General features: G+C 49.2%; 12 protein-coding genes across 12 annotated transcripts; 4 read left to right on the top strand and 8 right to left on the bottom strand.

The window, feature by feature from the left end:
- Positions 1-854: 854 nt before the first annotated feature.
- Positions 855-1,370, top strand: PHATRDRAFT_15619 (predicted protein; the record flags this gene model as incomplete). The annotated part of the gene is made up of 1 exon (XM_002183732.1): positions 855-1,370. A coding segment is annotated over one exon (516 nt), but the record flags the coding sequence as incomplete, so codon positions are not given.
- A 336-nt stretch (positions 1,371-1,706) lies between these two features.
- PHATRDRAFT_49088 (predicted protein) lies at positions 1,707-2,384 on the bottom strand (the record flags this gene model as incomplete). Its single annotated transcript, XM_002183593.1, has 1 exon — positions 1,707-2,384. The coding sequence occupies one exon, from the start codon at positions 2,382-2,384 to the stop codon at positions 1,743-1,745; it is 642 nt and encodes a 213-aa protein (XP_002183629.1). The 3' UTR covers positions 1,707-1,742.
- A 678-nt stretch (positions 2,385-3,062) lies between these two features.
- PHATRDRAFT_15692 (predicted protein) lies at positions 3,063-3,389 on the bottom strand (the record flags this gene model as incomplete). The annotated part of the gene is made up of 1 exon (XM_002183592.1): positions 3,063-3,389. A coding segment is annotated over one exon (327 nt), but the record flags the coding sequence as incomplete, so codon positions are not given.
- A 1,316-nt stretch (positions 3,390-4,705) lies between these two features.
- PHATRDRAFT_49086 (predicted protein) lies at positions 4,706-5,461 on the bottom strand. Its single transcript, XM_002183591.1, has 2 exons — positions 5,243-5,461; positions 4,706-5,048 (listed from the first exon to the last, which is right to left on the bottom strand). Exons 1-2 carry the CDS (start codon positions 5,395-5,397, stop codon positions 4,829-4,831), a joined length of 375 nt encoding a protein of 124 aa, XP_002183627.1. The 5' UTR covers positions 5,398-5,461; the 3' UTR covers positions 4,706-4,828.
- A 430-nt stretch (positions 5,462-5,891) lies between these two features.
- On the top strand, positions 5,892-6,873 carry PHATRDRAFT_49085 (predicted protein). Its single transcript, XM_002183731.1, has one exon. It carries the CDS (start codon positions 6,184-6,186, stop codon positions 6,829-6,831), a length of 648 nt encoding a protein of 215 aa, XP_002183767.1. The 5' UTR covers positions 5,892-6,183; the 3' UTR covers positions 6,832-6,873.
- Positions 6,835-9,742, bottom strand: PHATRDRAFT_49084 (predicted protein). The gene is made up of 2 exons (XM_002183590.1): positions 8,370-9,742; positions 6,835-8,295 (listed from the first exon to the last, which is right to left on the bottom strand). Exons 1-2 carry the CDS (start codon positions 9,555-9,557, stop codon positions 7,027-7,029), a joined length of 2,457 nt encoding a protein of 818 aa, XP_002183626.1. The 5' UTR covers positions 9,558-9,742; the 3' UTR covers positions 6,835-7,026.
- A 1,534-nt stretch (positions 9,743-11,276) lies between these two features.
- On the bottom strand, positions 11,277-11,789 carry PHATRDRAFT_39719 (predicted protein; the record flags this gene model as incomplete). The annotated part of the gene is made up of 1 exon (XM_002183589.1): positions 11,277-11,789. The coding sequence occupies one exon, from the start codon at positions 11,787-11,789 to the stop codon at positions 11,277-11,279; it is 513 nt and encodes a 170-aa protein (XP_002183625.1).
- A 2,502-nt stretch (positions 11,790-14,291) lies between these two features.
- On the bottom strand, positions 14,292-15,829 carry Rad22 (predicted protein; the record flags this gene model as incomplete). The annotated part of the gene is made up of 1 exon (XM_002183588.1): positions 14,292-15,829. Exon 1 carries the CDS (start codon positions 15,696-15,698, stop codon positions 14,292-14,294), a length of 1,407 nt encoding a protein of 468 aa, XP_002183624.1. The 5' UTR covers positions 15,699-15,829.
- A 389-nt stretch (positions 15,830-16,218) lies between these two features.
- Positions 16,219-16,707, bottom strand: PHATRDRAFT_39717 (predicted protein; the record flags this gene model as incomplete). The annotated part of the gene is made up of 1 exon (XM_002183587.1): positions 16,219-16,707. The coding sequence occupies one exon, from the start codon at positions 16,705-16,707 to the stop codon at positions 16,219-16,221; it is 489 nt and encodes a 162-aa protein (XP_002183623.1).
- A 2,505-nt stretch (positions 16,708-19,212) lies between these two features.
- Positions 19,213-20,337, top strand: PHATRDRAFT_49082 (predicted protein; the record flags this gene model as incomplete). The annotated part of the gene is made up of 1 exon (XM_002183730.1): positions 19,213-20,337. The coding sequence occupies exon 1, from the start codon at positions 19,282-19,284 to the stop codon at positions 20,335-20,337; it is 1,056 nt and encodes a 351-aa protein (XP_002183766.1). The 5' UTR covers positions 19,213-19,281.
- Positions 20,338-20,960: 623 nt separating this feature from the next.
- Positions 20,961-23,038, top strand: PHATRDRAFT_49081 (predicted protein; the record flags this gene model as incomplete). Its single annotated transcript, XM_002183729.1, has 1 exon — positions 20,961-23,038. Exon 1 carries the CDS (start codon positions 21,065-21,067, stop codon positions 23,036-23,038), a length of 1,974 nt encoding a protein of 657 aa, XP_002183765.1. The 5' UTR covers positions 20,961-21,064.
- A 246-nt stretch (positions 23,039-23,284) lies between these two features.
- Positions 23,285-24,880, bottom strand: PHATRDRAFT_39714 (predicted protein; the record flags this gene model as incomplete). The annotated part of the gene is made up of 1 exon (XM_002183586.1): positions 23,285-24,880. The coding sequence occupies one exon, from the start codon at positions 24,878-24,880 to the stop codon at positions 23,285-23,287; it is 1,596 nt and encodes a 531-aa protein (XP_002183622.1).
- Between the last annotated feature and the right edge of the window lie 305 nt (positions 24,881-25,185).

The following is a 25,185-nucleotide window of genomic DNA, read 5'->3' as shown; positions in this document are numbered from 1 at the left end:
TCGGACCCGTGACATGTGTACATCGAATGGGATGCGTTGCTGTGACATTCACTCGAACCGTTTCGGAAACGAGTTTTTTTCGACAGAAAAAGTACGAGTGCCCAATATTCATACATGAAACTAGGTTCTTCCCACTGCTGCGTCTGTCCAGCACCAGGCTCTTTACCACTTTTCGGCCTACTCAAACTTGTTCGCCCGTGTTGTCGATCGCGCTAAAACTTACGAGCCGCCGGCAACGAGACGGGAGGGGGGATAGCTCTCTGGTCAGATCACGACGACTCCTGTTTCGTTGGGTAGTCGTTTTTCCTCAAGCCCAGTCCACAGACACCAAACCTGTTTACGTGTACGTGAGTTTTCTCTCTCGACACACTTGTCGGTTTTATTAGTTAGGTACGAAAACGAAGACACAAGAGGAAGACTGCTTGTAGATGATGCAGTGGTGGCGCGGGTGTTCACACCGAGGGTTACCAACGAAAGGCGTTCGAGTAGGACGGGGAACGAGCACACGAAGCCTCGCCCGCCATTACGGTGGAGTCGTCCTGACAGGTCTCCGCATCGTTATGGAAAAGCCATGCTTTGCCTTCTCCGCCAGCCTGCGGGTCTTTGCCGCAGAATATCCTGGCGTGACATTGTTGCGGCTTCGAGTACAACTATCCCACTGGGAACTATAGATCGCAAATTGTATTGTAGCAAAATATTTCTTATCTCACCCCCCTTTGGTTCGCCTCGCAGACTCTTTCTATTTCTCGGCCTTTCGCCACTAAAATCAGCGCAACACAATGGTCAAACACAACAACATCATCCCCAACATCCATTGCCACAAAAAGTACCTCCAAAGTTCCCGGGGTCCCTTGAAGGTCAAGCTTCGTCTGAACCAGGCCACGCGCAAAAAGGCCCGTCGCGTCAAGCGCGCCGCCAAATCTGCCGCGATCGCCCCCGCTCCGGTCCACAAACTCCGTCCCGTCGTGCACTGCCCGACGCAAAAGTACTCGGCCAAGATCCGTCTCGGACGAGGATTCACCGTGGAAGAACTCCGGACCGCCGGTTTGCAGCCCCGCTACGCCCAAACCGTGGGCGTGGCCGTGGACTGGCGTCGCCGCAACAAGTCGGAAGAATCACTCAAGGCCAACGTGGCGCGATTGGAAGCCTACAAGGCCAGTTTGGTTATTTTGAAAAAGGGCGACTCCGCCCCGGCACAAGTCAAGACCGTTCTGCAGCCCCTGCCCGCCCCGGATAACACCATTGTCATGGCCACCGTTACGGAAGAGGATAAGCAGTTCAAGGCGTACACAACCATGCGTGTTGCCAAGAAGGAAACCCGGGTGGCTGGATACCGCAAATCTGTGGAAGAACGTAAAAAGAAGGATTAACAGGATTACAATGCCATCCATACTATTCTAGAAGCCGGAATGATCCTGCACTTTATAGTCTATGCCGTGAGTGTGTGCATATATATATTGGAAGGTCAAAGTCATACATTGCGTGCATGCTGGCCAACGTACTCTTCGGAAATGTACATCAGACTGGATAAAGAAAAGTGCATCAACGGGCGTCAAATGTTTGGAGAAGAATTGACTGTGATTCAGTCTTGCATCGGCAGCATCATATCTATATTCCATTTGTCAGCATCAACTTGTCGTCAGCGGATCTGATCAATGTAAAGAATACTGATGCCGCAAACGCGTGGTCGGCTTGACAATACAGTTCGTAAAATTCCAAAATCTATCCATTCATCGACTTATCTACGCAACTGTTGCTCGATGAGCGGGAACGCTTCTACCAGCTGTTGGTTTACCGTGCTGCCGTTCGTAATTGGAAGCAACTCGTTTCTCTCGAGCTTTACCAGTAGCTTTCGTGAGGACAGCACCCGATACGGCACCAATGGCCAAACCAAGCGGCCCCAGGAAAACGAAACCCACTGCACCTCCCGTCACGCTTGCTATTACAGTGCGGCGTTTTCGGCGGCGCTTCATACGTTGTAGTTTTTCAGTCGGATACGAATCGAGCTTGTTCCACGTTGCGGTGTCCTTATTGATACTCGTGGCGGAAGGCGACAATGATTGATATGCTGTTGCCTTTACCGGCGTCGCATTCGTTATGTAATTTGACGATTGCACATACGGACTGCATGTCGTTGTTGCATGGTTTGCAGGCACTGACGTAACATGATCTGAAGTTGCGTGCGACATTGTCAACGCTAACGGAGTATCGACCGCGATTGCGGTAGCAAATGGGTGTACGACCGTAACGTCTTCCTCTTCGACGACAACTGGTGGCTGCTGTGGCGTGTAAAGTCCAAAAGGGTCGGCCTCGGTAGCTCGATTGGTAACTGTAGTTGCTGATGAAACAGATTCTTTTGTTTTGTTCGTGGAGCGAATGGTCATGATAACGTTGGAATAAATTTATGACAGGTCGTGTGGAAAGCCATTTGTATTCCCATTTCTCCTGTGAGATTTGCCTATCAAGGGGCAAGACCAAACTGGAAGCTTCCGAATCAACTATCTTCATCGTCAATGTATATTCACATTTTAGTACGATTGGTGATTCCTGATTCGACGCGACCTTTTGGGCAAAGAACGCTCAAGGGTGAATAAGTTCCGAACTGTGAACAAAACGTTCACGGTGAGTGCCTTTCCTTCCCAAGCAACCTACCTACTCTATGTCGAAATAATATGTTTCGAAAACTGACAATGATTCGTGCACTTTGCTCGAGAAGTCTTCGCGGTCAACCACCACAATCATTTACATTATCCTCATCGTAATAGTGTACACGACCTAAAATTTGCTTGTTTGGAGTGCTTTGTTCTCGTCTAATGTTCGTTTGTATGTTACCCAGATAAAAAGAGAAAGCTTTGCTAGAACGCAAACATTTAGAACGGCGTTTACATGCTACGAAGTCTATGGATGTTGTGGACATCTATTTCGTCTTTGGGAGTATTCTGAGAGGGTGTGTAGGGAATCATTTATAAGCTCGAACGAGCAGAGAAAGATCGAATTCACTGAGCCTTCTTGTCTTCATTGTTTTCTTTATCATCGCCATCGTCATCAATCCCCGCTGTCCGATTGATACCAAACAGACGCACTCCATTCATAAAGGGTAGCTTGGCTAGAACGGCCACACACCAAAACACAATATTCACCACACAGGTCTGCTTATCGTAGTCGGCAAAGTGACAGGCCATATAGGTCAAGACTGTTGGTACAATCAGTAGAACTTCGCGGACTGTTTTCGTGTCCTGTGTGCCCTCAAGCTGTTCCCAAATCGTCAAATGATCCATTTCGCCTTGTTGATCATAGAGTGACCCTTTGAGCCAGTGGATATAAACCAACGTCAAAGCCAAGTGAACCGCGTTCGTAATCGTCCAGGAAAACTCATAAGTAACGAGCATTGTCAATAGTTGTACCAACACTACCAGTGTAAGGTAAACAATGATCAGAAATCGATGAGACTGGGGCGTTTGTCGGTTCAATTCAAAGGGCAGTAGATCTTCCTGATTGCCGTATAACCCCGAATAGGTACGGGGAATGTCACGCGAATTGAGACGATTTCGCCGAGGACTGTATGCTCCGGCGTCTTTGGCAGCCGCCAACTTTTCGTTTCCCGTGGACGCTTCGGCAGCATTTTCTTCGGTGGAAGGATACGCGCTGGTACTACTGTTGAGACGGACCCGTCTCGGAGAAGCCGTAGAGAGCGGATTGGTAGATTTCGGCTTCATTTTCGTACCGTCGATCGTAGAAGTAGTCGCAGCAGCAGTATTCCAAGACAAGAACCGGCCCATAATCTGCATTTCACAGTCAGGTATCCGGTTACTTTTCAAGCGGAATGCCCGACTACCTTAAAAGTTATTTGGTGGCAATGATGATGGGATTGGATTCGGAAGGAGTGGACTTTCTTTTGCCGGACGAACAAGGCTGGAATAGTCTCCCACAACGATAGTATCGAATCGCGAGGTATTCGATCCTCTCAGACGAGGTGGGAAGGGCGAGGAATACTGATTCGTGCCAAACAATGCAGTAGCACAAACTCTCTATTAGTTAGGGTGTTTGTGTGCTGGGGAGAGAAAATTAGAACAAGGGACATAGAAGCGTGGGCCACTCGGCAAAGCGATACAGCGGGAAGCACGATCCATACCGTACCGGCTAGAAAACTGTCGTGGGAAGCAATGCTATCTGGTAAAACCCTAGTAGTTCGAGGTATTCAAATAGGGCTACAAAATTTCACAATATGATAAATTCGATACTCACTATTGGTAACAGTAATTGTAATTTGGCGCTAGTTCGTACAGTTACATGTAATCGCCTTGACACATAGAGACTCACAATGATCTCTGGACTTGGTAACAAATGAGCGAACATGCTAAACACGCTGCGCGATGACTCTCTACGAATCGAAACGATGGAGTGGACTACCGAGATCGACAATGAGTTCGTGTGTAGCCAGCCATAGAGCAGGCGTAGCGGAGTACCACGAATGCACATGTCGACAATTATCAGACGGTGCTTACTGTTAGATGCACTCAACTCTGTGGATGCGTTTAGAACGTAATGTGATCGGGCGGGTGCTAGACACTCCGTACTCCTGGTCGAAACTGGTACGAGTAAAATAGGTTTGGTGATGCGCCGTTCACTGTAGACACAAGCCATAATGGATTCCAGGTTTGCTGTAATTACGGATGTTTCTACGAATCAAAGACGGTGCTACGGTGGATACGGTACTGCAGTTTAGCGTACACCCATATACCAAATGTGGAGGATCCCAACGAGTGGTCGAGCCATCCTTTCTCTAACCACAAGCGATGGTACAAGAGGTGCTGGTTTTACCGCTAGTTTACCGCATACGTGCCCCGACTTGTTCCAAAGCCTGTATCAGTTCCGCATTTTGCGTTTGCAGCGTATACACGTCGTTGTAGTATTGCTGATACAAGGCCTTTTGTTCTTCCTTGTGTTTTGCGTTGAGTTTTTTCTGGAGTCGCCGGGTGTGTACCTTGCCACCAAGGAACCAACCCACGGCCCCGCCCAGGACCATTTTGGTCAAACCGCCACCGCCACTGCGAACGAAAAGCGTGTGTGTGAGTGTGTGAGAATGTGCGTGTATGTGGACAAGAGCAGTATCAATCAATCAATCAATCATACGGAATCAACATTCTTGCTACGGAAACGCATGGATATGTATGCCGGGCAGAGACACGACACGTTCTGCTACTGGGTTTCCCTAACAATTCCACCGTTGTCGAGTACGCACCCTCCGGCGCCGACGGCTTTTTGCTGTTGCTTGGCGGCGTAATCGGCGTACAAATTGTCGGGCTCGTAGGCACCGCCCCCGTCGCCGTAGTCATCGTATTGCTGTGCCGCCGCCCAAGCGACGAGCAAGACGGAGAACAACGCCAGAATCTTCATGAGCACGAGTAACGATACCGGGGAAGTAGTTGGAAAAAAGAAGAGTTCCGGAACCTGACGGTCGTGACAGCCTCTAAATACAGTGAGGACCGACTACTTTGCATGCGGGGGGGGTTCGATGGGGTGCTTGCTACCCTACGCCGCGTGGCTCCATCACAGTGCCTGCCATGTGTCGACGGTGGAGCGACCCGTGAGTGACGACAAAAGGCCAGACGGTGGATGCCGATGGATAAGACCCGGAGATGAATTGGACAACTCCGATAGGGTTCGAGAGGAACGGAGACGAACGAACCACCACGGTCGGAACCACCACATAAATCGACAGGGCCGCCAAAAATCTGTCGGTTGCCATCACGACTTGGGATACTTAAGCCGTGGGGGTTTCAGCGACCGCTCAAAAATCGGAGTCTCCCCACCGTATACGGCAAAGCTAGTGGCTGACAAGGGGAACCGGCGTGTTTCGATTGGAATATCTATGGGGCAGAATATTTCATCGTGGATGTACGAAAGAAAAAACCTTCGACCGAAATAGCGTATTCGTTTTGGGAGTGTGTACCTTTCGACACGGCGTTCCCACGAATTCGTAAGGGTTGGGTGATTCTCTTTCCTGTCCAACATCCCGCACAACGCCCCGAGTAAGCATTGTGTTGACACGAATCATACATACTATTGTACCGTACCGTACCGTACAATACCATCGTATCACACTCTTAGCAACTGTAACTCCAGAGGGAGTTTATTGGTTCCATCCGCGTTGCTCGCTAATCCTCAATTCCTCACTCATCAATGGCACCTTCTCATCCGTTTGCGCAATCTACGCAACACCATCAGGCGCCCATGTACTACTCTCAGCAACAACAAGAAACGGATTTCTTTGACGATTACAACAGCACGTCCAGTCACGAAGAAACCCGCATCGTTCTGGCCGATCCGGCTCCAACCGCGTACGCCGGTGAGTCGTACTACCCGGAATCCTCCTTGGCTACTCCACCCGTTACGTCCAGTCACACGACGACTGCCACAGCATTGGTCCCTCGACCCGCCCCTTACTCGGAATCGAATGTTTGGAGTTACGACGATGTGGACCAGAACTACCACAACAGTACGCATAGAAACGGCACTACGGAAACTGCCTTGGGCTTTTCGTCGAACGGCGATTACCCTACCGTCCCGGTGGGACCGGATATTGACAAGATGAAGCGTCGTCGCAAACGCCGTACGGTAGTAGTAGGCGTCGCCAGTGGAGTCGTGGGACTGATTGCTCTGGGCCCGGTGGGCGGTATTGCCGGTGGAGTGGGCGGCGCCATGGCGACCAAGGCACTCAGTAAGCGCAAGGAACGACGCAAGTCCCGCAAACACGAACAGGCTCTGCAAGAGACGGGAGTCAGTCACAAGTTGGCGACTGTTCCGGCCGAGTCGGCCGTCTTTTCCTAAACGCTTACAGTTAACTATACTATTACACACATTTTTATCCATATTAGCCATGCGTATACTACTATCGGCTAGTTCTAGCAAAGAGAAAAAAGAAGTGTCTGCTGATAAAAGAAAGTTTGACAATGCCACATTCTTCCGCATACAGGTTGGTTCTCCGCACCACCAGAGGCACACGTGTTGAGCCGCCTTATACAATTAACGCTGATTGTAGCGACCCCGCTCTTCGGCACTCATGGCGCTGACTTTCTCTGGCGTGATTTGCCCCGACGACAACGCCCCCGCCAAAGCCAAAGGCAAGGCGTTGAGTGGATTCGGTAACGATCCGTTCGGTCGAGAGTCCCGAATGTCTCGTGCCGCCGGCAACGCACCGCCAGCCGGAAAATACTCGTCCTTGTGACTCTCCAGAAAGTCTATCCAGTCGCCGGCTTGCGCTTCCCGGACGTACTCCAGTGGCGTTTGACCACGCTTGTCTTCCATCAGGATTTGCTGCGCGTCGTTGCGGAGAATACTGTTGGCAATTTCGGGGTGAAAAGCGCTGCCCCAGCAAGCATGGTGCAACGGCGTACGCCCGAACCCGTCGCAAACGCGCAAATCGCAACCGTAATCGACCAGGCAACGAAATATGTCCGCGCTACCACGTTTGCATACCAGATCCACAATGGAGTCTCGGAACTGGTTGCAAGGATTCGGAGACAGACCACAAGCTAGCAAGGAGGATAGCTTGTCCACATCCGACGTGTGAATGGCCTTGACCAGCTCCGTACCAAACGACGCCAATTGCAAAGGCGATGGCATTGCATCGTAGTTGGATTGCTCTGCTTTGATTCGAATATCGCTTCCGTATCCTCGACTCGTCAAAATGCGCTCCAATACTTGCTGGGGTGTTTCGGTACGCGCAGCACTAGCCGACTTGGAGGAGACAGCACACACCGGCTTCTTTTTTGGTTGCCCAGTTTCCGAAGTTGCTTTCGTCGAGGACGTGTAAACGCTAGCTAATAATGAGGGCGGCATCATAGTTGACGGAAGCAGAAATGGCGCCGACAGCGATGGAGACGGAAGAATAGGTTGCTGCCTTGGCTGCTGGTACTGATGTTGTAACTGTGGCTGAATGGGTTGGTGATGAAATGATTGCATAGAGGAAGAAGATGACCCAGTGTTGCTTGATTTAGGCAACTGAGCGTGCGGAACCTGAGGGGAAGGCGGTTCAGTGGATGCTTGTGAAGTCTGCATGCGAAAATGTTTGGCACGAATTTCGCTCAACGGGGTGGGTGCAATCGCATCGTCTTCGTCAGATTCGACGTTTCGTGATTCCGTGGAATTCTGCTGCTGAAATGGCGGGCACCGTCGTTGCTCGCTTTGTGACTGGAACGTAGACTTCTGTTCCTGTGGTTCGCAGCGCTGCCGGAGAAGAGGATTGGCATTCGTGCCGTCATCAGAACCGATCGATGTTCCAGAGCCGTCACCCTACATAAAAAAGAAGCAGATTGTGAGCGCATGCGTAATATTATATGCAACATTAGACATAACAAAGAACTCACCATTGCGTCGCTGAACGTGCGCTTGGAGTTTTGCATGGACAGGGTGTTGTTAAGATCGGAAGATGTCGCCGAGGTTTTTTCTTCGTCATCCCAGAACTGTTTCCAGAAATCCACGTTCATATTGCTTTCCTCCCGCTGCACTGGTTTAACGGTGGATCCCAGTAAGAGCCGCCGATTGTTCGAGGAATCACTTTCTGATCCCACATTTTTGGTATGGCTGTTCGACAAGATGGTACCTAATGTGTTGTCCGAAGTTTGCTGTATTGTCTGCTGCTGGGATTGCGTTGGGTACATTTGGTTCGGATTCTGCTGCTGCTGTTGTTGATGTGCTGCATAGGCATTCTTCATGAGCTGTTGCAGCATAAAATTGGTATTATTGGAGCTTGTGCTGGGCACCACATTGCTCGAAGTTTCCGCCTCAGGCTGAATGCCGGAATTTTGGTGTTGGTACTGCTGCTGCATCTCTTTTGGACGCTGCTGCCTATTATTGTGTGATGCCTGCGATTGCTTCGCATGGTTGGTCTCCGTGTGTTGCTGCTGATGTTGGTGGTTGTCGCTGTTGCCGCTGCGGTTCTCAAAGTGAGGTTCCCAAGCCTGCTGAGATTGGTAGAGTTGAAATTCTTTCTTTTGTTGTTCTTGCTGTTGGCGTACTTGCTGTTGCAGAGCTTGAAATTGGGGAGTTGGTTGCGGCATAGGAGAGGCGGACGGATTGCTTTGGTAATTTTGCAGAAATTGCCTTTGCTGTTCCTGTAAGGCTTGCAGCTGAGGAGACGGCTGCACCTGAGGAGACGGCTGCACCACGTGCGTATCGGAAGACATGCTACTTGAGTAAGCAAATGGCGTTGCTTGAATAGGTATCTGTGTCATAACAAAGAACGGTTGTTGATGTGACTGTTGCTGTGTTGACGACGCTTGTCCGTGGTGATTTGAATGGTTCGCGTCACTACTGCTAGATGTTGACGATGGACCGGTACTGTGCTTCGCAGTACTGTGCTTCGCAGCAACAGAAGATGATGGCTGAGCTTCCATTTCAGAATCAGTGTTGGTTTGGTTTTGCGGTAAGCCAGTATTGTTGTTAAGATTCATTTGAAACTGTTGCTGTAAGGCTTTCAGTTGGTCAGCTGTAAAGATGGGGGAGTTCGGCATGTTTCCGAAGGGATTTTGAAATGATGAAGTCGGGTCCGACATGGTCGCCTTTCCGCACACGGGGTTCGCAAAAAGACCGGATTCGATCACTTGCGAAAATCCGTAGACGCTTTCAAATCGGATGGCAACACGCTTTCACAATAGGTATAGAAGCGATGCCACATTCGTCGCGCATCAGTGTGGAATAAACTTTTCGTACTTGGCAGGAGAGAGAAACGATGAAACAGGAGAGTCTGACGAGAAAACGAAAACAATATCGTCTTTCTTGGTGTGTCTGTTTGATGGCGGAAAGCCGTAACGTTGGGATTTTACACACTCCAGCGTCCCGAACAAGAGGGCAATCAATATTTTTTCTCTATTGAATACTATCTCTCATCTGAGTAGTTTAAAGTCAAATGTCCTATTGTTCTTCGTAGCATTTGCAGTTAGAATCCACGGAGAACACGGCTACGGTCATCACGGAACCCTTCTCTCATTATAAAATCAAAATATCAAACGGTAAAATGCTACTAAATAAGATGATGTGACTTTTCTTTGTGCCAGTACGTGAACACGTGTAGTTCGAACATGGCTGTAGTCAACTGAAGACAAACTCGGTCTTATAAAATTGATATATTACGGAGTTGACAGTAAACATAGGAGAATCTTCGGTCCTGAGAATGCATGATTATAGAGAGAAATCATGTTTCATGATGGCTGTCGATTTGGAATAATATCTGGCTTTGCTTTCACAACCGCATCTGTTCCGTGAATACCAGGAGGATTACAATTCGAACAAAGTGCGGGATCCCATCAGTGTATTTGCCGAAGATCAGATCCGACTGCGTTTGACGGTGAACGTATGAAAAGTGGCAATGAAAGTGTAGACACGTCAAGAAATCATGTGGATCAATATTAGACAGTGACAAGAAAGAGAAAGAAAATGTGTGCTGGTCTTGAAAGGAGCTACTGGAACAAATTACATGTACGCTACAGGTCCTTTTAGCTCATCGGGCAAGCTCCATTGTTGACGGGATGATCGCAAGAGCTTGATGGCGAACGGTTCTTATCACAACTGTAAAAGACAGGAATAGGAAAAAGAGAGTCATGCCAAAAAGTCATTGCCAGGTATGCTCTTGGGAGCTTGGTGTGTCAACGATTGTTTCGTAAAACAAGAATCAAAAGGTGAGTACCCTACCTAACAGTAAAGCCTTTTGATTGCTTGATTTTTTACTTGGCTCAGGTATGGATTCATAGTCGTGAATGTAAGAAGAGTCACTAGTTTTAGATTGCGTAGAATTATGTTCTCTCATTTTACTTCTGTAGAATATGTTTTCGGTTGTGAAAAAGTGGGTTACAAATTAATATGTGCCTCTCGGCCAATGAAAAAATAGTTTACTGTTAATTTAGGCGGTTATATGCGACAATGACGGGTACAGCTTAAAAGCCCACAGCGTTTCGTCGAAAGCATAGAAAAAAGTACCGACTGTGACATCTCTTTTGGGGGTCTGACAGGAGTCTACCACCTGCACCAGGATGAACCTTTCTTTCTTCGAAGGAAAGCAAGTGGGAGAAATCTGACTTCACTTTGACCTGTGAAATGATAGGTCTCGTGATATCTCTGTGGTACTACCTCACGGCTTTAAATTTCAGTATTGCGAATGTTTAACTTAGTAATATGTAAAATGGTTCGTTTTGGTATTTTTGAATTGGGACTTGTTGTGTGAATCGCGAACAAGTTGATTGCGTCGGAAAGCATCCCTTCTGTTTCTGTCGACTGTATTAATTTGAGCTTGGAGGCGCCAATTTCTTACCGCTGTAATCTTGGGCGCAAGCAATCATTTCCTCGAGAAAGAGCTGATGTGTCGCTTCCAGACTTCGAAGCAACATGGACATTCGTTTGACACGTGCCACTTGCCTTTCTATGGCATCGTTCTCTTCCTTGCGCTCGATCTGACGTTCTTTTGGCGGTTTTCTCGTGGTAATTACTTCAGCTTCAACTATTTCCTCATGTTGATGTTTTCGTCGTTTACTGCGTTGTTGCAGCTCAGGCGATTGAGGTTGCACTTCCTGCACAGCAACCAGACGCTGGTTAACGAGCGCGGACTCGCATTTAATAACATTTGATCCTATGTTCCTTGTTATGTGCCCGGCGTGTATGAACGACTGGAAAATGTTGTCCGCCGTTGACGAACGTTTGCGACTGCTTGTACCCCGGTCAGTCAAGGTACTTGAAGCCGTCTGATAAGATGCTTGATGAGTCGAATCATCCGGAATCACGTGAATAAGAGACATGTCGCGGTATTGGCTTTGGCTAAGTGGTGGATCTAGTAAGAGTTCCGAGAGGTGGGACGAAGGATGTTGGTAAAGTGAAAGAAAAAATCACTCCAGCTTTCGGTGTGTTTGCAACGGAAAACGACGGTTTTGCGCAGTTGTGAGATTGAATATGCCGACGCCGGATGTGATTTGACTTTGGCTATACGCAGGTAGAACACTGAGATGCTTCCCGCGCACGCCATAAAGATGATATTTTGAAGGACTGCGATGGTCGCGTTCCGTTCGCCAGAAACATAAGGGGCAAGCCTTCATCACGCCGGTCAGCCTCTCTCCCGAGACACAGCTAAACATAGAAGTCCCAGAAAACTTAGAACACACACAAACTGCGTTTCGCGTTTAAAATTACAGGTCGGGCATGCACGCGTTCACGTCCTTCGCTCTGTAGTGCCATCGACTATATAAATTGACATAATTCGGATCGAAATTTCATTTGAAATATTTATATCAATTTCGTCACTCCTAGATACTATTTCGGTAGAGGGACGTACTTTGATTATATTGCTTTTCCGAATAGTAAGACACTACATAGAAAGGCTTAAAGCGGCTTCCATCGACTCACGTATCCCAAGCTAGTTCTTTAAGTGTTCAAACATGATGCTTTCCCATTAGAGAGCGCTTCCCTTGCTTCTATCCCCGTTCGAAACATTGAATCTTCTCGCAGGACCTATGGTGCAACGGGACTTTCTCTTGCGGCGGATATTTAATCTTGACAGGACAAAAACAGAGGAATTAACTTTATACGTATGTTTCCTTATACACATGGATGGTCAGGCCGAACCCAACCGGAACCGGGGCATGTAGTCTTGGAAGGAATGAAATTTTCTTTAGAAAGCAAAAAAAACATCATTTCCAGTGGTTCGTGCCCCTAACTAGAGAGAGAAGTCGAAACTCGCAAGAGAATTTCTCCGGGCATGCTGCAGATTCAGATTCCACCGAAAAGGAAATCCATTGCGAAGACTATTGTGACACCAGGAAAAGGGAGTGCCCAATCCAAGTGCTCCTTGACTATGCATACACCAGCATGAGTCCGCTTTTCAAGCCTAATGAAACGCTTCGTTTGATTGAAGTCCAATCCGCATTCAGAGTCTTTGTTATTCTTGTCAGCCAGAGTGATTGATAGAGGTGGGAACGTGTTTTACAGAAGTACCATAAAGTATCTAGCATTACTCTTAAGAAGCCTTGATTGGGACGACACGATACCATCGCAATTGGTGGATATGGTCCCACCGCCCATCACAGATAGCCAGTGTGGTCTTCAAAGCTCGCAGAGAGACATAGATCCAGGATTTATAGTTAGATGCCTAACCTACGTGAGGATCTTCACGTTTTGGTGTTCCATTGACCTGTATGGAATGCTGAGAAGAGCCTGTAGGCAGAAATCTTGAGTCACTTTGCGTTACCTCATAACGGCTTTGTACATCCCGATAGGTGGGTGATTTCGTTGCCAAATCTTTTTGACACAAGATTGGCAAAACGTGGAGTAAATTTGACGAACCTGCTCCGCTTTCTGTCGAAAGGTCGGCCTCCCCCTAAAATTGAAAACTTGGGCTCTCTCTAGTAACCTTGTTACACTAGTGTCTCCAATTCTAGGGCTTGCCTCAAAGACACTATGCGGAATACAGGTTTCTTCCGTCAGACCATTTTGTTCCGACCTACGTAAAGAAAGAAGAAATGCCGCATTGCCTGAAGAATAGCATAGAACCCCTTTTATAAAGTAGAAATCATGGAATCAAGGCACTTGATTCTTCGACTATCCCTCAAGTCTGAAATACAACAGCTCCAAAATGTGGTCACGTCGGCGTGCAAAACTACTACACAGAGTTGATAAAAAAGCACTGACAGAGGTTACCTGTGTGCCGCACAGAGTACAAGAGGAAGCTCTAGTTGGAGATACTAATGTGCCAATTCCAATGCTATCAGAAAGGGCTCTCGTTTTGAATTGTAGGATGAAGGGCCCCCTTTCGGCGATACAGAGCAAGGGTCAGGATCTTTTATTTAATCTATTCCAGCGAATGATTTGTCCAGTCGCCGTTTCACCATACGATTAGATTGTAAATCCAGTCTATCGAGGTCGTCGAAGCATCGACCTCTCTCTGAAATAAAGTTGGTATCTTTTTGGTCGCCCATTCTTACACAAGACTTAACCCCGAATCGCTTTTAATAGTATATGCAGCATCCTAGAGAGGTGTCCTCGCTTAACTGGTGAGGCCTGCTTTCGAGCGGATAGGCTATTTTTGAGAGGTGCGCCCTCACGCATCCGTATCTACGATTCAGATTGAAGTCTGATTGAATAGCATACAACAATGCTATTTATTAGGCGACAACGAGCGTTTCATTTAATACTTACAGTTAGTTGTCCTGCGTTATACCGCTCCTGTGTGTACTTCATTCCCATTGCTCTGTTGTGCGACGATCCCCACAGCGCTTGCTGTTGCATTTGCGCCTCGACGAGGGTCGCGTTTATTTTCCATAGGGATTGACGTTGGCCTTTGCCTTTTTGCACGGTGGCTGTTGAGGAAGCTGCGCCGATTCCGAAAAACGCGTGGCGTTCGAGGGCACAATACTTCGTGTCATCTGGGCGGTCGTGATTCCGCCGCCGGCGCCATCATGCCGACTACCCGTCGCAGTTTCCGGTCTATGGGCTTCGTGAGACATCCAAGAAGAAGCCGTACTAGAAGTGGAGGCGTTTGTAGGGTGATGTGGAATTGCCGGTACGGAGGTTTCGCAAGTGAACAAGCCGTGTGAGCGTGTTACTTCTTTTGGAAAAAGAGTGGGAGTGGCTGCCGCTGCGAAAACGAGACCATCAGCTTGCTGCTGTTGCAGGTCGGACAGTGCCCAAGGACCGCTTGGAGCGGGAGTGACGGAACGCAAGGAAGGGTGTAATGGTGTTTTTAAAACGGAAGCGGCATCCTCAGGTGCACTGTTGACCGTAGAGACTAATGACATTGACGGTTGGGCTGCGTCACTATTGTGCACCTTAGTCATGTCGCTTTGGTGGTCCCGACCGCCTCCGCTCGCTTTCTGAACTGGCAGTGTCGGCCGGGGAACGATTCCAAATTTCGCGTGTGCTCGTTCCGTATCGTACTGATCCAACGCATCGGCCAGCGTCTTTGGAGCCTTGTGTATGGTGAAGGTTCCCTGGTAGAGTGAATTGCCCAACTTGTCGCCAAAGTGCCGGGCTGCTCGTTTGAGAGCGTCCGTAATACTGGCTTTGAGGGCGTGGGCGATAGCGGTTTGTACATTCTTGTCAGTGGAGTCACCGGCGCCCATATCTTCCTTGTAGGTACCGGAACGGCAGTGTGTAATACGTACGTGCGCCATATAGGACACGTTCCAGCGGGTCGTTTTGGTATCTTGGTGCTGATGCACCTGTGTGACCTTGCGTATGTCTAGGTTCCATCCGTCGTAGCCGAAGATATCGTTGAGGGTGCGGGTCACGCCTTCTCCGCTGAGGTAGAGCATTTTGCGATTGCCGGGTCCGGGTCGGGTGGAGAGTTCGCGCTGTAACGGTTTGGTGGCGAGCAAGCGATCGACCGTAATGGGACGTCCGTGGTGATCCATAAGCACGGAGCGATCCGTGGGATTTCGTACATAATCGACGGGGCGTGGAGCGGTGGCGGGAGTTTTATTGTTGTGGTGGGGGCTGCTACTGTTGTTGACCATCCGGTTGTCGTAAACGGCTCCGGGGGGTTGATAGGTTGATTGGACGTAGGCTTCCGTAGCGGAAAAAGCAGACATGGTGGCATCCATGTCCATGGAGGAGGCGGTCTTGTTCACGGTGTTCAGTAGCGACGAATGTGAGTCACCCGAAGTATTTGGATTGCCGTCTGCGTGTCCACGTGGGTCGACCTTGGCAGGCGGGTTCATGACGACGAACCGATTGGGTCTTCCTTCACCAGGTCCCCAATCTGACAAGTCAAACTTCTCACGCTCGCGCAGACTGCGTCTCCCACTTATAGTTAGTTAGCTAGCTAGCTAACAACCAGTCACAACGATCGCCTCCTTTTTGCGTTCGTGTTGATCAGTCGTGCCGGAGGCCAAGCGGGTGATGATACCAAAAGTCCAAGGTTTTCCTGCCTCTCGTTTGCCGTACGGCTCGGTTCGTCTTGGGCGCAAACACCAACGGACGTGTCGTAGCAATACTAGTGACACTATTGTTAAAAGCTGGTACGGTCTGGATATATAACAATCGAAAAACCAGACATGATATAGATATGTCCCATTGATAGGTGACTATCGACAGATACGCTCACTTTATTGAGAGTGACAGTGAAATTTTTCGAGGAGGAAATCCACTTATGTAAAGGGGATGGGAAAAGGTGAAAAACTCCCAAAAGGGGACCGAACGTGTTCAGTCTAAGTAGCATCATTTGGCGCTCGTATATAGTTAAGTATTCTGACTACTTAAACTAAACGCCAAAACTTTGTGCCGGATGCCGACGTTTTCCGGCAAGATATGTATTGCATGGTCTCGCATGATCGTTGTGGCGGTCGTCGGAGAAATTTTGCGTTGCTGGCGCAAGGTCAGAATCTGTTCCCGATGCCGAGCGGCGTCCTCTTCCATTTGTCCCGCCCCGGAAGTGTTGGCCGCCAATCGGAATCGGCGGAAGACGGCCATCTCGAGAGCGTTCTGGTCCACCAAGTCTTGCTCGTCGTGGTCCTCGAGAAAGCTGACACTGGCGTTACCGACGTTGCCAAAAGCGCCGTGAGTATGGCTTTGGCCAAAGTAAAACTGGGAAGGGTCCGTTCCGAGTATCCGCCATGCGGATTCGAGGCTTTGGGTTGAGCGGAGGATGGTTCGATGGTGGCAATTCGTGACTTGCTGACAACCTTGGAGGCCCGACGCCAGATTAGAGCGGTGTTTGCGCTTGACCATATTGCTGATGTATTAGTATGCGGACAATCCACGGCGGTGGAATGCGCAAAGCACACAGAATCTGTTGTATGGCGAAGCGCATGTCATTGCATCCGTGCCATCAAGACAGTTCGTAAGGATCGCGCCGAAAGTCCTCGCAAAAGCCGAGAATAATTTTGTTGATACCCCAGGCATCGTGCTAGGGATGGTAGAGATGACAACCTTGTTGACGGCGGCATCTGGTTTGCTCCGAAAACTGGAGATGGATAAAAATGCAGAGGCTTCAAAGTTTTGAGCTTTGGGCACCGGAATTCGAAAAAAAATGTAGAAAAGGATGTAGATTTATTAAATGCTACATTGTATACACTTTTGCTTTGTTCTGAGCATATTCCATTGTCTTAGTAACAAAAAGAGGACGTTGCATGGCAAATTCCATGCATTTGATGTGGTGTGCTTGTGCACATTCTGTAAGCCTACACCCCAATTCAATCCATTTCTTGGACATCTCCCTGCGCTCGAAACTATTTCCAATTGTCCATCTGGAGAGACCAAAAAAAGTAGATCAAGGATTGGCTGATGCCGTAGATCTTGAATGACATTATTGATTTGGTCAGCTGCATTGTTTACTGCCAGCTGCTTCCCGTAGCTTTCGGCAACGGTTGGCATCCGGAACAAATGTTTGGCGTTTAGTGTAAATAGTTAGAATACTTAACGATATACGAGCGCCAATTGATGCTACTTAGACTGAATACGTTCTGTCCCCTTTTGGGAGTTTTTCAACTTTTCCCATCCCCTTCACTGTTAGTGAATTTCCTCTTTTTCAAACCGGAAAAATTGTAGGGACAGTGAACACAAGCTTGCCTCACGCACGGCCAAACAAATCGGCAACGTGACCCTTCCGATTTCCAATTCGAGCGAAAGGAGAATTTCAACTAATGTGCCAAAAAGTTTTTCCAATTATCCATCTGAGAGTCAAGCATACAGTGGACGTCGCCGTAACTCAAAAAATGCATATTTGGCGCCTTTGAAATTGTCGAAGATTATGGTGCTTAGTGTCACTTACAGTTAGCCGTGAGGGAGGACAACTACCCAAATCGTTTGAACTGTGTACTACCGTGACCTAAACCTTCTCTGTACCAACAAATGAATTCTACCCGCTCGCGAGCTGTGCATTGTAGAAGGGGGCGCTTAGGATATCCTTCATTGAAATGAACCAAAGCAATTTCTTAAAGGAAGACGGCTCCCAGCTATTCAACCCAGCAAATAATCCTTGATACCCGGAGAAAGAGTGTGCTAGACAATGGCGGAGCACATATGTACCAACAATTAGAAGACCCTTGAAGACTTGGCAGACGACTGCCTTAAGATTGATCGACTTTTCGAAGAGAATCGCCAATCCTTTTTTGTTGAGTCCTTGTGGTGTTGACTGCTAGAAACCTGACGCAACTCAACAATGGGCCGTACGGTCCGACATTTCCTTGCAGTCATGCAAAAGACTTTGACACAAATGGGGAGACGGTTTCTCATTCAGCATTTCTAGCGTCTAAATATATCCACACTAGCGGCGATGGAAGATTCTCGTGTGAAGGATGTGAAAGATGCCACCCAGAATGCTTCGGCACTCTATGCGACATTCCTCCACTCAAACACCAACCTATGACGGTAGGAAACAATGGTGATTGGTCAATTTAGGATTCACTGTAGAAGAGTACTGAAGATACAATGAATGATTGTCATATAATCTACAACTCACTATGCGAGCTCCATGAGACACAAGTGCAGAACGTCCCCCAATCCTTTATAGCCCACATCTATAATCAGTTGTAGTCCAATCTCCTCCCATCACCTCTATAATCGTTCGTATTCCGATCTTCTCCCATCACCTCTATGATTGTTTGTATTTCGATCTCCTCCTATACCAACAGATTTAATGGATACACCTATCTCGAGTGTGAGAAGAATCCTGGTGGGACCATGTGCACTATAAACTATATCAGGTAGCGAAGCTTTCTTTGCAGTTAACGCGGCCGTCTTTGATTCTAGCAGCATTGATGCAGTTTCTATCAACAGGATCTTCGTTATTTTCAGAGGGGTTCGATTGGCTTTTTTCTTTTTTTCTTTGTACCGACGACTCTACCTACGTCCTTGGTATCCTCGAGGGAGCCGGTCAAAGTTGAATATGAATTTGGTTTGTAACAGTAAGCTCAATTATTTAACATATGTAATCGTACTCAACATAAGTAAAAATTAACTGTAAGATTGTTTGAGAGATTTAGTTGTGGCTACTACCGTGAAACTAACTTAAATAGATATTCCTCACTGTTACTTTATATCAATGATTTTGATGAGAGGCATTGCCGCCAGGTACAACAGTATTCGGTTTGAATCGGGAACGGCTACCCCCACGTTCGCTCCCTGAAGAACGGCACCTGCCTGCTCGCGTGCAGGTATAAAGCACACTCTGGTAGAGTGTAGATGCGCACAAATTCTTGCAACCGGCTTGACAAAATTCATTTGAACCAGTAACTCGAAGGCTGCAATCTCTGTAGAGCATTCAAGTTTCTGAGAGATCTCAAGAGCCCTATCCGGTAGACAATGGCAATTCCAAAGCTTACTAAAGCAGGCTTCAAAACGTCAAAGAGGAGCGCCCCGACATCGATCGACTTTCGTCGAAGAGCACCACCAATCATGATTTGTTGTCTCCTTGTTGTGTTAACCGCCAGAAAGCTGACGCAACTCTATAATTTACCGCACGGTCCGACATTACTTCGCGGTCTCGCCAAAGATACAAACAGGGAAACAATGCCAAACTTGTCCAGTTTGGGGTTCAAGGACCCAGCGCCGTTCGAGCGCTTGTCTTCTCTGACCTGGGAGCTGCACGAGTACTCCAAAATGAGTCGACAGTCGAGCACTCCTCCAGCCGACAGGACAAGGCCTCGGCTGTTAATTGCACAAACAACCTCCGACTTCTACAAACCGTTATTCGACATTGGCCGGCCATTGAATCAAGAGTATGCACGAGTACACAGCCACGACTTTGTCGTGGCTCGCGGCATCTACTTGTTGGACGAGACCAAGAACGAAACGGAGGCCAGTGTCCCGGAGTCTCGAGCAACGTACAATAAGATTGCTCTTTTGAGCTATGCGTTGCGCCAAGGAAAGTACGACAAGCTGCTGATTTTGGATTCAGACGCTGTGATTCGTGACTTTGACTTGGATTTCGCGACTTACGGCCCGGATCCTCGAGTGATGTTTTTTGGCCACCCTGTGGAAGCCCATCAGCCAGCGAACAACTGGAATGTAAATATTGGAGTTGGGCTTTGGAATCTTCACCAAGACTTGCTTCGTCCAACTTGGTACGATTGGTACAATCGCTCAATGAGTCGAGTGTATCATGGTATGACCGACGAAGACCAAGAAGTCTTACACGATATATTTCGTGAGATGCCGGATGAGAGTCGCCCAGTCCGTGGCGTCAACAATCATTTTTGCGGCAACGAAGGGGCTCTCATTCAGCATTTCATGAGAATGAACCACGCCACTTTTGCAGTGATAGAAGAATCTCGCGTGGAGATCATGAAGGCCGCTGCCCAAGAAACAATGGCTTTTTATAGAGCGCTCCTGGACTCGGGAAATAATCAAGCACAATAAGAGGCAATAATAATGGATTGTTAGTACTTTTTGTGGGTGGATGTAATCTTTGGGACATAACAGCACCTTCGGAACGTAACGCACCTGCCAATTAGCGGGCGGCACACATAGTCGTGTTAACAAGCCAAACTGTAGGTTGGAGGAAAGCCAAGTTGTGCAGGAGACCTTTAGCGGATCAAAGCTCGGACTGGGATTTGATTTTCCACCCGATACGGACCGCACACATTGGAAATACATAGTTGATCATTGTAAGTGAAGACCCACAGCGGCTTTCGTTGAAACATCCCACCAAAATCCTTAGAAAACTGGTTGCCGTGTACCCTATTTTGATGTTGAGTCGAGGATTTCGTGGGGTTGGATAATTGGAAAAAGAAGCGACTGGACATAGTTCTGTCTAGAGATGTTGTGAGAGGGAGTAGGTAGCTATGTCGTCGTCGAGTGACACTCTCGAGCTGTCCACTATTTATTTTTTCCGTTTAAGAATTCACTTTAGCTCGGATATCACGCGAAGGAGTGTAAGACGGTAGTTGCGTTTCACTTCCGACGCCTCGTGGGTTTGGTATCGTTCTCTGTACTCTGCGCGGTACCAGAGGAAGGATGCCAACGGTATGCTATTCCATTCCTTTCTTTCTCCTCTACCAGTTCGTGCGTCCGTGTGGTTTTTGTTGCTAATTGGTGATTGACGGTTGTTCTTGTTGTCGTCGGCTTGAGCAAATACCAGAGTTCCATGCCGTCGACCGCCGCGAGTCGCAAACGCAAGGCTCGCGCCCCGGAGTCTCCAGAGACGGCCCCGGCCCGTCGGTCCAGGGCCGAACGCGAGTCTCAAAAGCAAGCCGCACGGGAATGGGCGGCGGCGCAAGTGTCGCACACGCGTCCGGAGACTTCGGCTGCCGACAAAAACGAAGAAGTCCTCCAATCGCCTCCGAAAAAGAGACGTCTCACGCCAGTGGTATCCGCCACGACTTCTACGAATCGCAAGGCTCCTCCATCGGAAGTGTCCAAGAAAGCCCCGGCCGCGTCCCAGGCATCGGAGACTTTGTCAACGTCCCGGGCCCAGGCTCCCACCACGCCCCCACCCGTTAAACTCTCGGCGGTGGAACAACGCGCGCGTGCCGCACGGTACATGCAGCAGCAGTCGTCCCAATCCCCGAAACCCCCACCCAACGTATCGTCAGAGACATCCCGCGCCCCCGCCGCCACACCGCCACGACCTCGGACTACCACCAAGGCGGCCTCCACGCACGTTACCAAACCCGTTTTTGGATCACCCGTACCCACGTCCCGTCAACGTCACGGGGACGCCGCACGGAATCGACGTCGATCCGAGGAAACACACGTCGACTCTTTGCCTCTCGACGAAGTGGTTAAAACAACCCTGCACACAAGGTCTCAAGCCAACGAGGACGAAATCAGTTTGCCGTCCGATGATAATATCGATGAAGAGTCCTTCTTGGACAGTGACGAGGAAGACGAAGATTATGAAGACGACGACGACGAAGCTGAACAAGAAGAATTGGCCCAAGCGCGAGCTCGCGAACGGCGGCTCCAAGTCGCTAATGATGCCTCGAGGAGAGGCTGGTGCGGTAGCCTCTTGGGTGTCCTCCTGGTAATCGTCTCGAGCATGGCGCTCGCCAGCGTTTTCGAGAGTGGGCTTTCCCTCGAAACCCTCGCGGAATGGTGGTCGCCGATCGAACCCACACAGCCGTGCTTTTTGGATACTTTCCCTCCCGGACCAGAAGACGACGTCCCGGACCTACCCCCTCACTGTACCGCGAATCGTCAACCTTGTCCGGACGGAGGATTCTGTCGAGACGGACATTTACAGCGCTGCCAATCCAAGTACGAGCAAGTCTCCGACCACGGCGACGCCTGTATTCTGTCCGCGGATACTAACCAAACTATTGCAAACATGGTGGATCTATTACGCTCATGGACCATTGACTACTATTGCGGATTGGGAGATGAGCGCGCACAGGACTTGCACTTGCGGGAAGATCCCACCACCGGTCGTCCGCTCTTTCATTACAGTCGAGTGACAGGAGAACTGGAACAAGGGTACGATTGGAATTTGGTCAAAACAGCCAACGCCAAAGACCCGCAAATATTCATCACTACTGCCGTAGATGCCGATTTGTTCATTGGTTTGCATCCCGATCAACCCGCCTCCCGTCCGCTCATTTGTGTCGCCAAACAATGGTTTGTTTTTGGACTCGGCCTCATGGGCACGTTCGTCTACAGTTTGGGTGAATTCTGTCTAATGTTCTACTACGGACGACTGCGGGCTGCACCGGCTGCCACGGTCATTGTGTCCGTCACGGGATGGTTACTGGTAATCTTTATAAGTCGTTGGCAGCGACGTCGGGAAGCCGAACGACAGATATTATTGGACGTGGTCACGATTCGACAGGCTGCCTTTGATCGCTTGAGTAGTGCGCCCGGAACGGCCCTCTCGGCACTCCAACTTCGGGATCAACTCATGTGGGAGCACTTTCAAACATCCCGCCAAGGCCGTGAGCGATTAGTGAAACGCATCTGGCCCCAAATTGTGCACGACGTGCGACAGGACAATCGGGTCCGTAAATCCCTGGGTGTCCGGGATGGCAAACAAGACTTGGTCTGGACGTGGATCGCCACCACCACGAAATCACCGGCCACTACAGAAGACCGTCGTGTGGCACCGACGGCCGTCCGCTTTGGCTAGGAAAAAACGTGCATTTATTGGTGGTGCAACCAACACGGACATTGCCCATGGTTGCAAAAGGCTAATGCGTGTCATTGTCGACGAACGAGGCGTTTCTATTTCTGCGAGAATCTTTTAAAAAGTAATTAATGTAACAGCCGTTTGCAGAGAAATTTGGACGCCGTATAGTCGTCACTAGAATCGTCGGGATTAGTCGGATAGCTTAGTGTGCGATACTGCATAAGGATATTTCGTTTTTCGGAAAAATTAACGACGGGGTCCCCTCGACGAACTAGACTTGCGCTTTTGCTCTTTTTTGCCTTGGGCAAAGGATCCGCCGCCGCGCCGGGCTGTATTTTTCTTGTTTACAGGCCTACCTTGGTTTCCGAGTCGAGCACCGGGTAGATAATCCGATTTTCGGCTACTCAGTCCATCCAGAGTATCTCCTCGCAATACAGCTTGTTCAATAGCATTCGCCAAGACCTTGTCGCGCTTCGATATCAAGGCCGTAACACGACCGTTGCCGGTGCGGTCACCTCCGACACCTCGCGCCGTACGTCCACTTCGATGCAAGTAATCCAACGCGTTGAGCGGAAAGTCGAACATGACGATATGATCCACTTGGGGCACGTCTAGGCCCCGTGCCGCCAGGTCGGTGCACACCAACACGCGGGGTTCTTCGGCCAAGGCGTTGTCGCAGTTCTTTTTCCCCGCCGCACGGAATCGTTTCAGGTTTTCGGAACGCATAGCGGAGTTCAAGTCCCCGTGATAGGCCAAGGATTCTATCCGTGCTTCAGAGAGTGCGAATTGGGCTGCGCGACAGGAAGCTGCGGTGTTGCAAAAGATCATGGTCAATGCCTGTTGGTCGGTGAGGGACGCCGCTACGGCGGCGCCGCTACCACCACTCGATACTATATCCACCAACAGACTCAACTTGTCCGTGGCTCCGACGTCAACAAAGACCTGCTGTAATCGCGGGACCGTCTTGTGCAATCCTGCTGCTTTGAGTACCTTCGTTCTTGGCAGGACCATTGGGACTTTGACTTGAAAGCCGGCGTCTTCCACCTTGCGATGGTGACGTTTGGCATTGACGAGATTTTTTTTGTTGTCACTATCCCCAATAATTTTTTGGATTTGCTGCGTCATGGTTGCAGAAGTGAGCACGATTCGCGGTGCTTTGGCATCCAAGTCTTGCTCAACGTTGATTTCCTGGTCGGCCTGTTTGTGGTACAATACGGGATACAGCAATTGGCGCAACTCCCGGTAAAACCCCTGCTCCAACATGGTGTCCATTTCGTCCACAACTATATGCTCCAAACTACCTAGAAAGAGGTTCGAATCTTTCCAGTGTTTGGTCAAGCGCCCTGGTGTCGCGACCACGACGTCAATCGGTCGGTTCAGTTGTCGACGCTGCACCCCGTAGTCTTCTCCTCCCGTAATGGAGCACGAACTCAGTTTGATTGAGTGGCTTACCGACTTGATGACGGATGTAATCTGCACGACGAGTTCGCGCGTTGGAACCAGAATCAGCAGACGCGGTCTTTTGGGCCGACGTTCGTAGTCTGCAAAGACTTCCCCCTGCTTGAGCATTTGCAACAAGGGCAACGCGTACGCCAACGTTTTCCCACTGCCGGTGGCCGCTAAGAATGCTAGATGCTGGGGTGGTTCTTTTAAAAGTTCAGGAATTGCGAGCTGCTGTACGGGTGTGGGTGTCTGTAGCTCCAGGCGTGCCATGGCCTCCACGAGTTCCGTCCAGAGACCGAGTTGATTCCACGCCAGGAGATTGGTTTTGGCAGCTGCCTGTGGAACAGAATCGTCCGGGGAATCGCGAGGCATGCGGAAGGGTGCTCGTGATTTGGACATGGCTGAATCATCTTGCGGTGATGCCGTAGACGAGTATAATCTAGTGGAGTGAGTCGCTACATCGGACTGTATCGCACTTGTGATTGTACCAAAAGCTCGTTCAGCTGCCGTTCTAGATGATGTTCTTTGGTTTACACATGTTTTTGCGACCGACGACACCAGGCCACTAATTTTTCGGCAATTGCCCAACAGCAACAGTACAGACATTGACAAAGTATATATGTTCACAATCCTGGCCTTCATGATGTGTTTCGAAAAGATGGATCGAACGAGAAGTTTGATGGCTTTCACGCCGAACGAAACCT

The sequence above is a fragment of the Phaeodactylum tricornutum genome, chromosome 20 (assembly GCF_000150955.2).
Source record: "Phaeodactylum tricornutum CCAP 1055/1 chromosome 20, whole genome shotgun sequence".
Taxonomy (NCBI): Eukaryota; Bacillariophyta; class Bacillariophyceae; order Surirellales; family Neidiaceae; genus Phaeodactylum; species Phaeodactylum tricornutum.
This window is presented reverse-complemented; position numbering and strand designations above follow the sequence as displayed.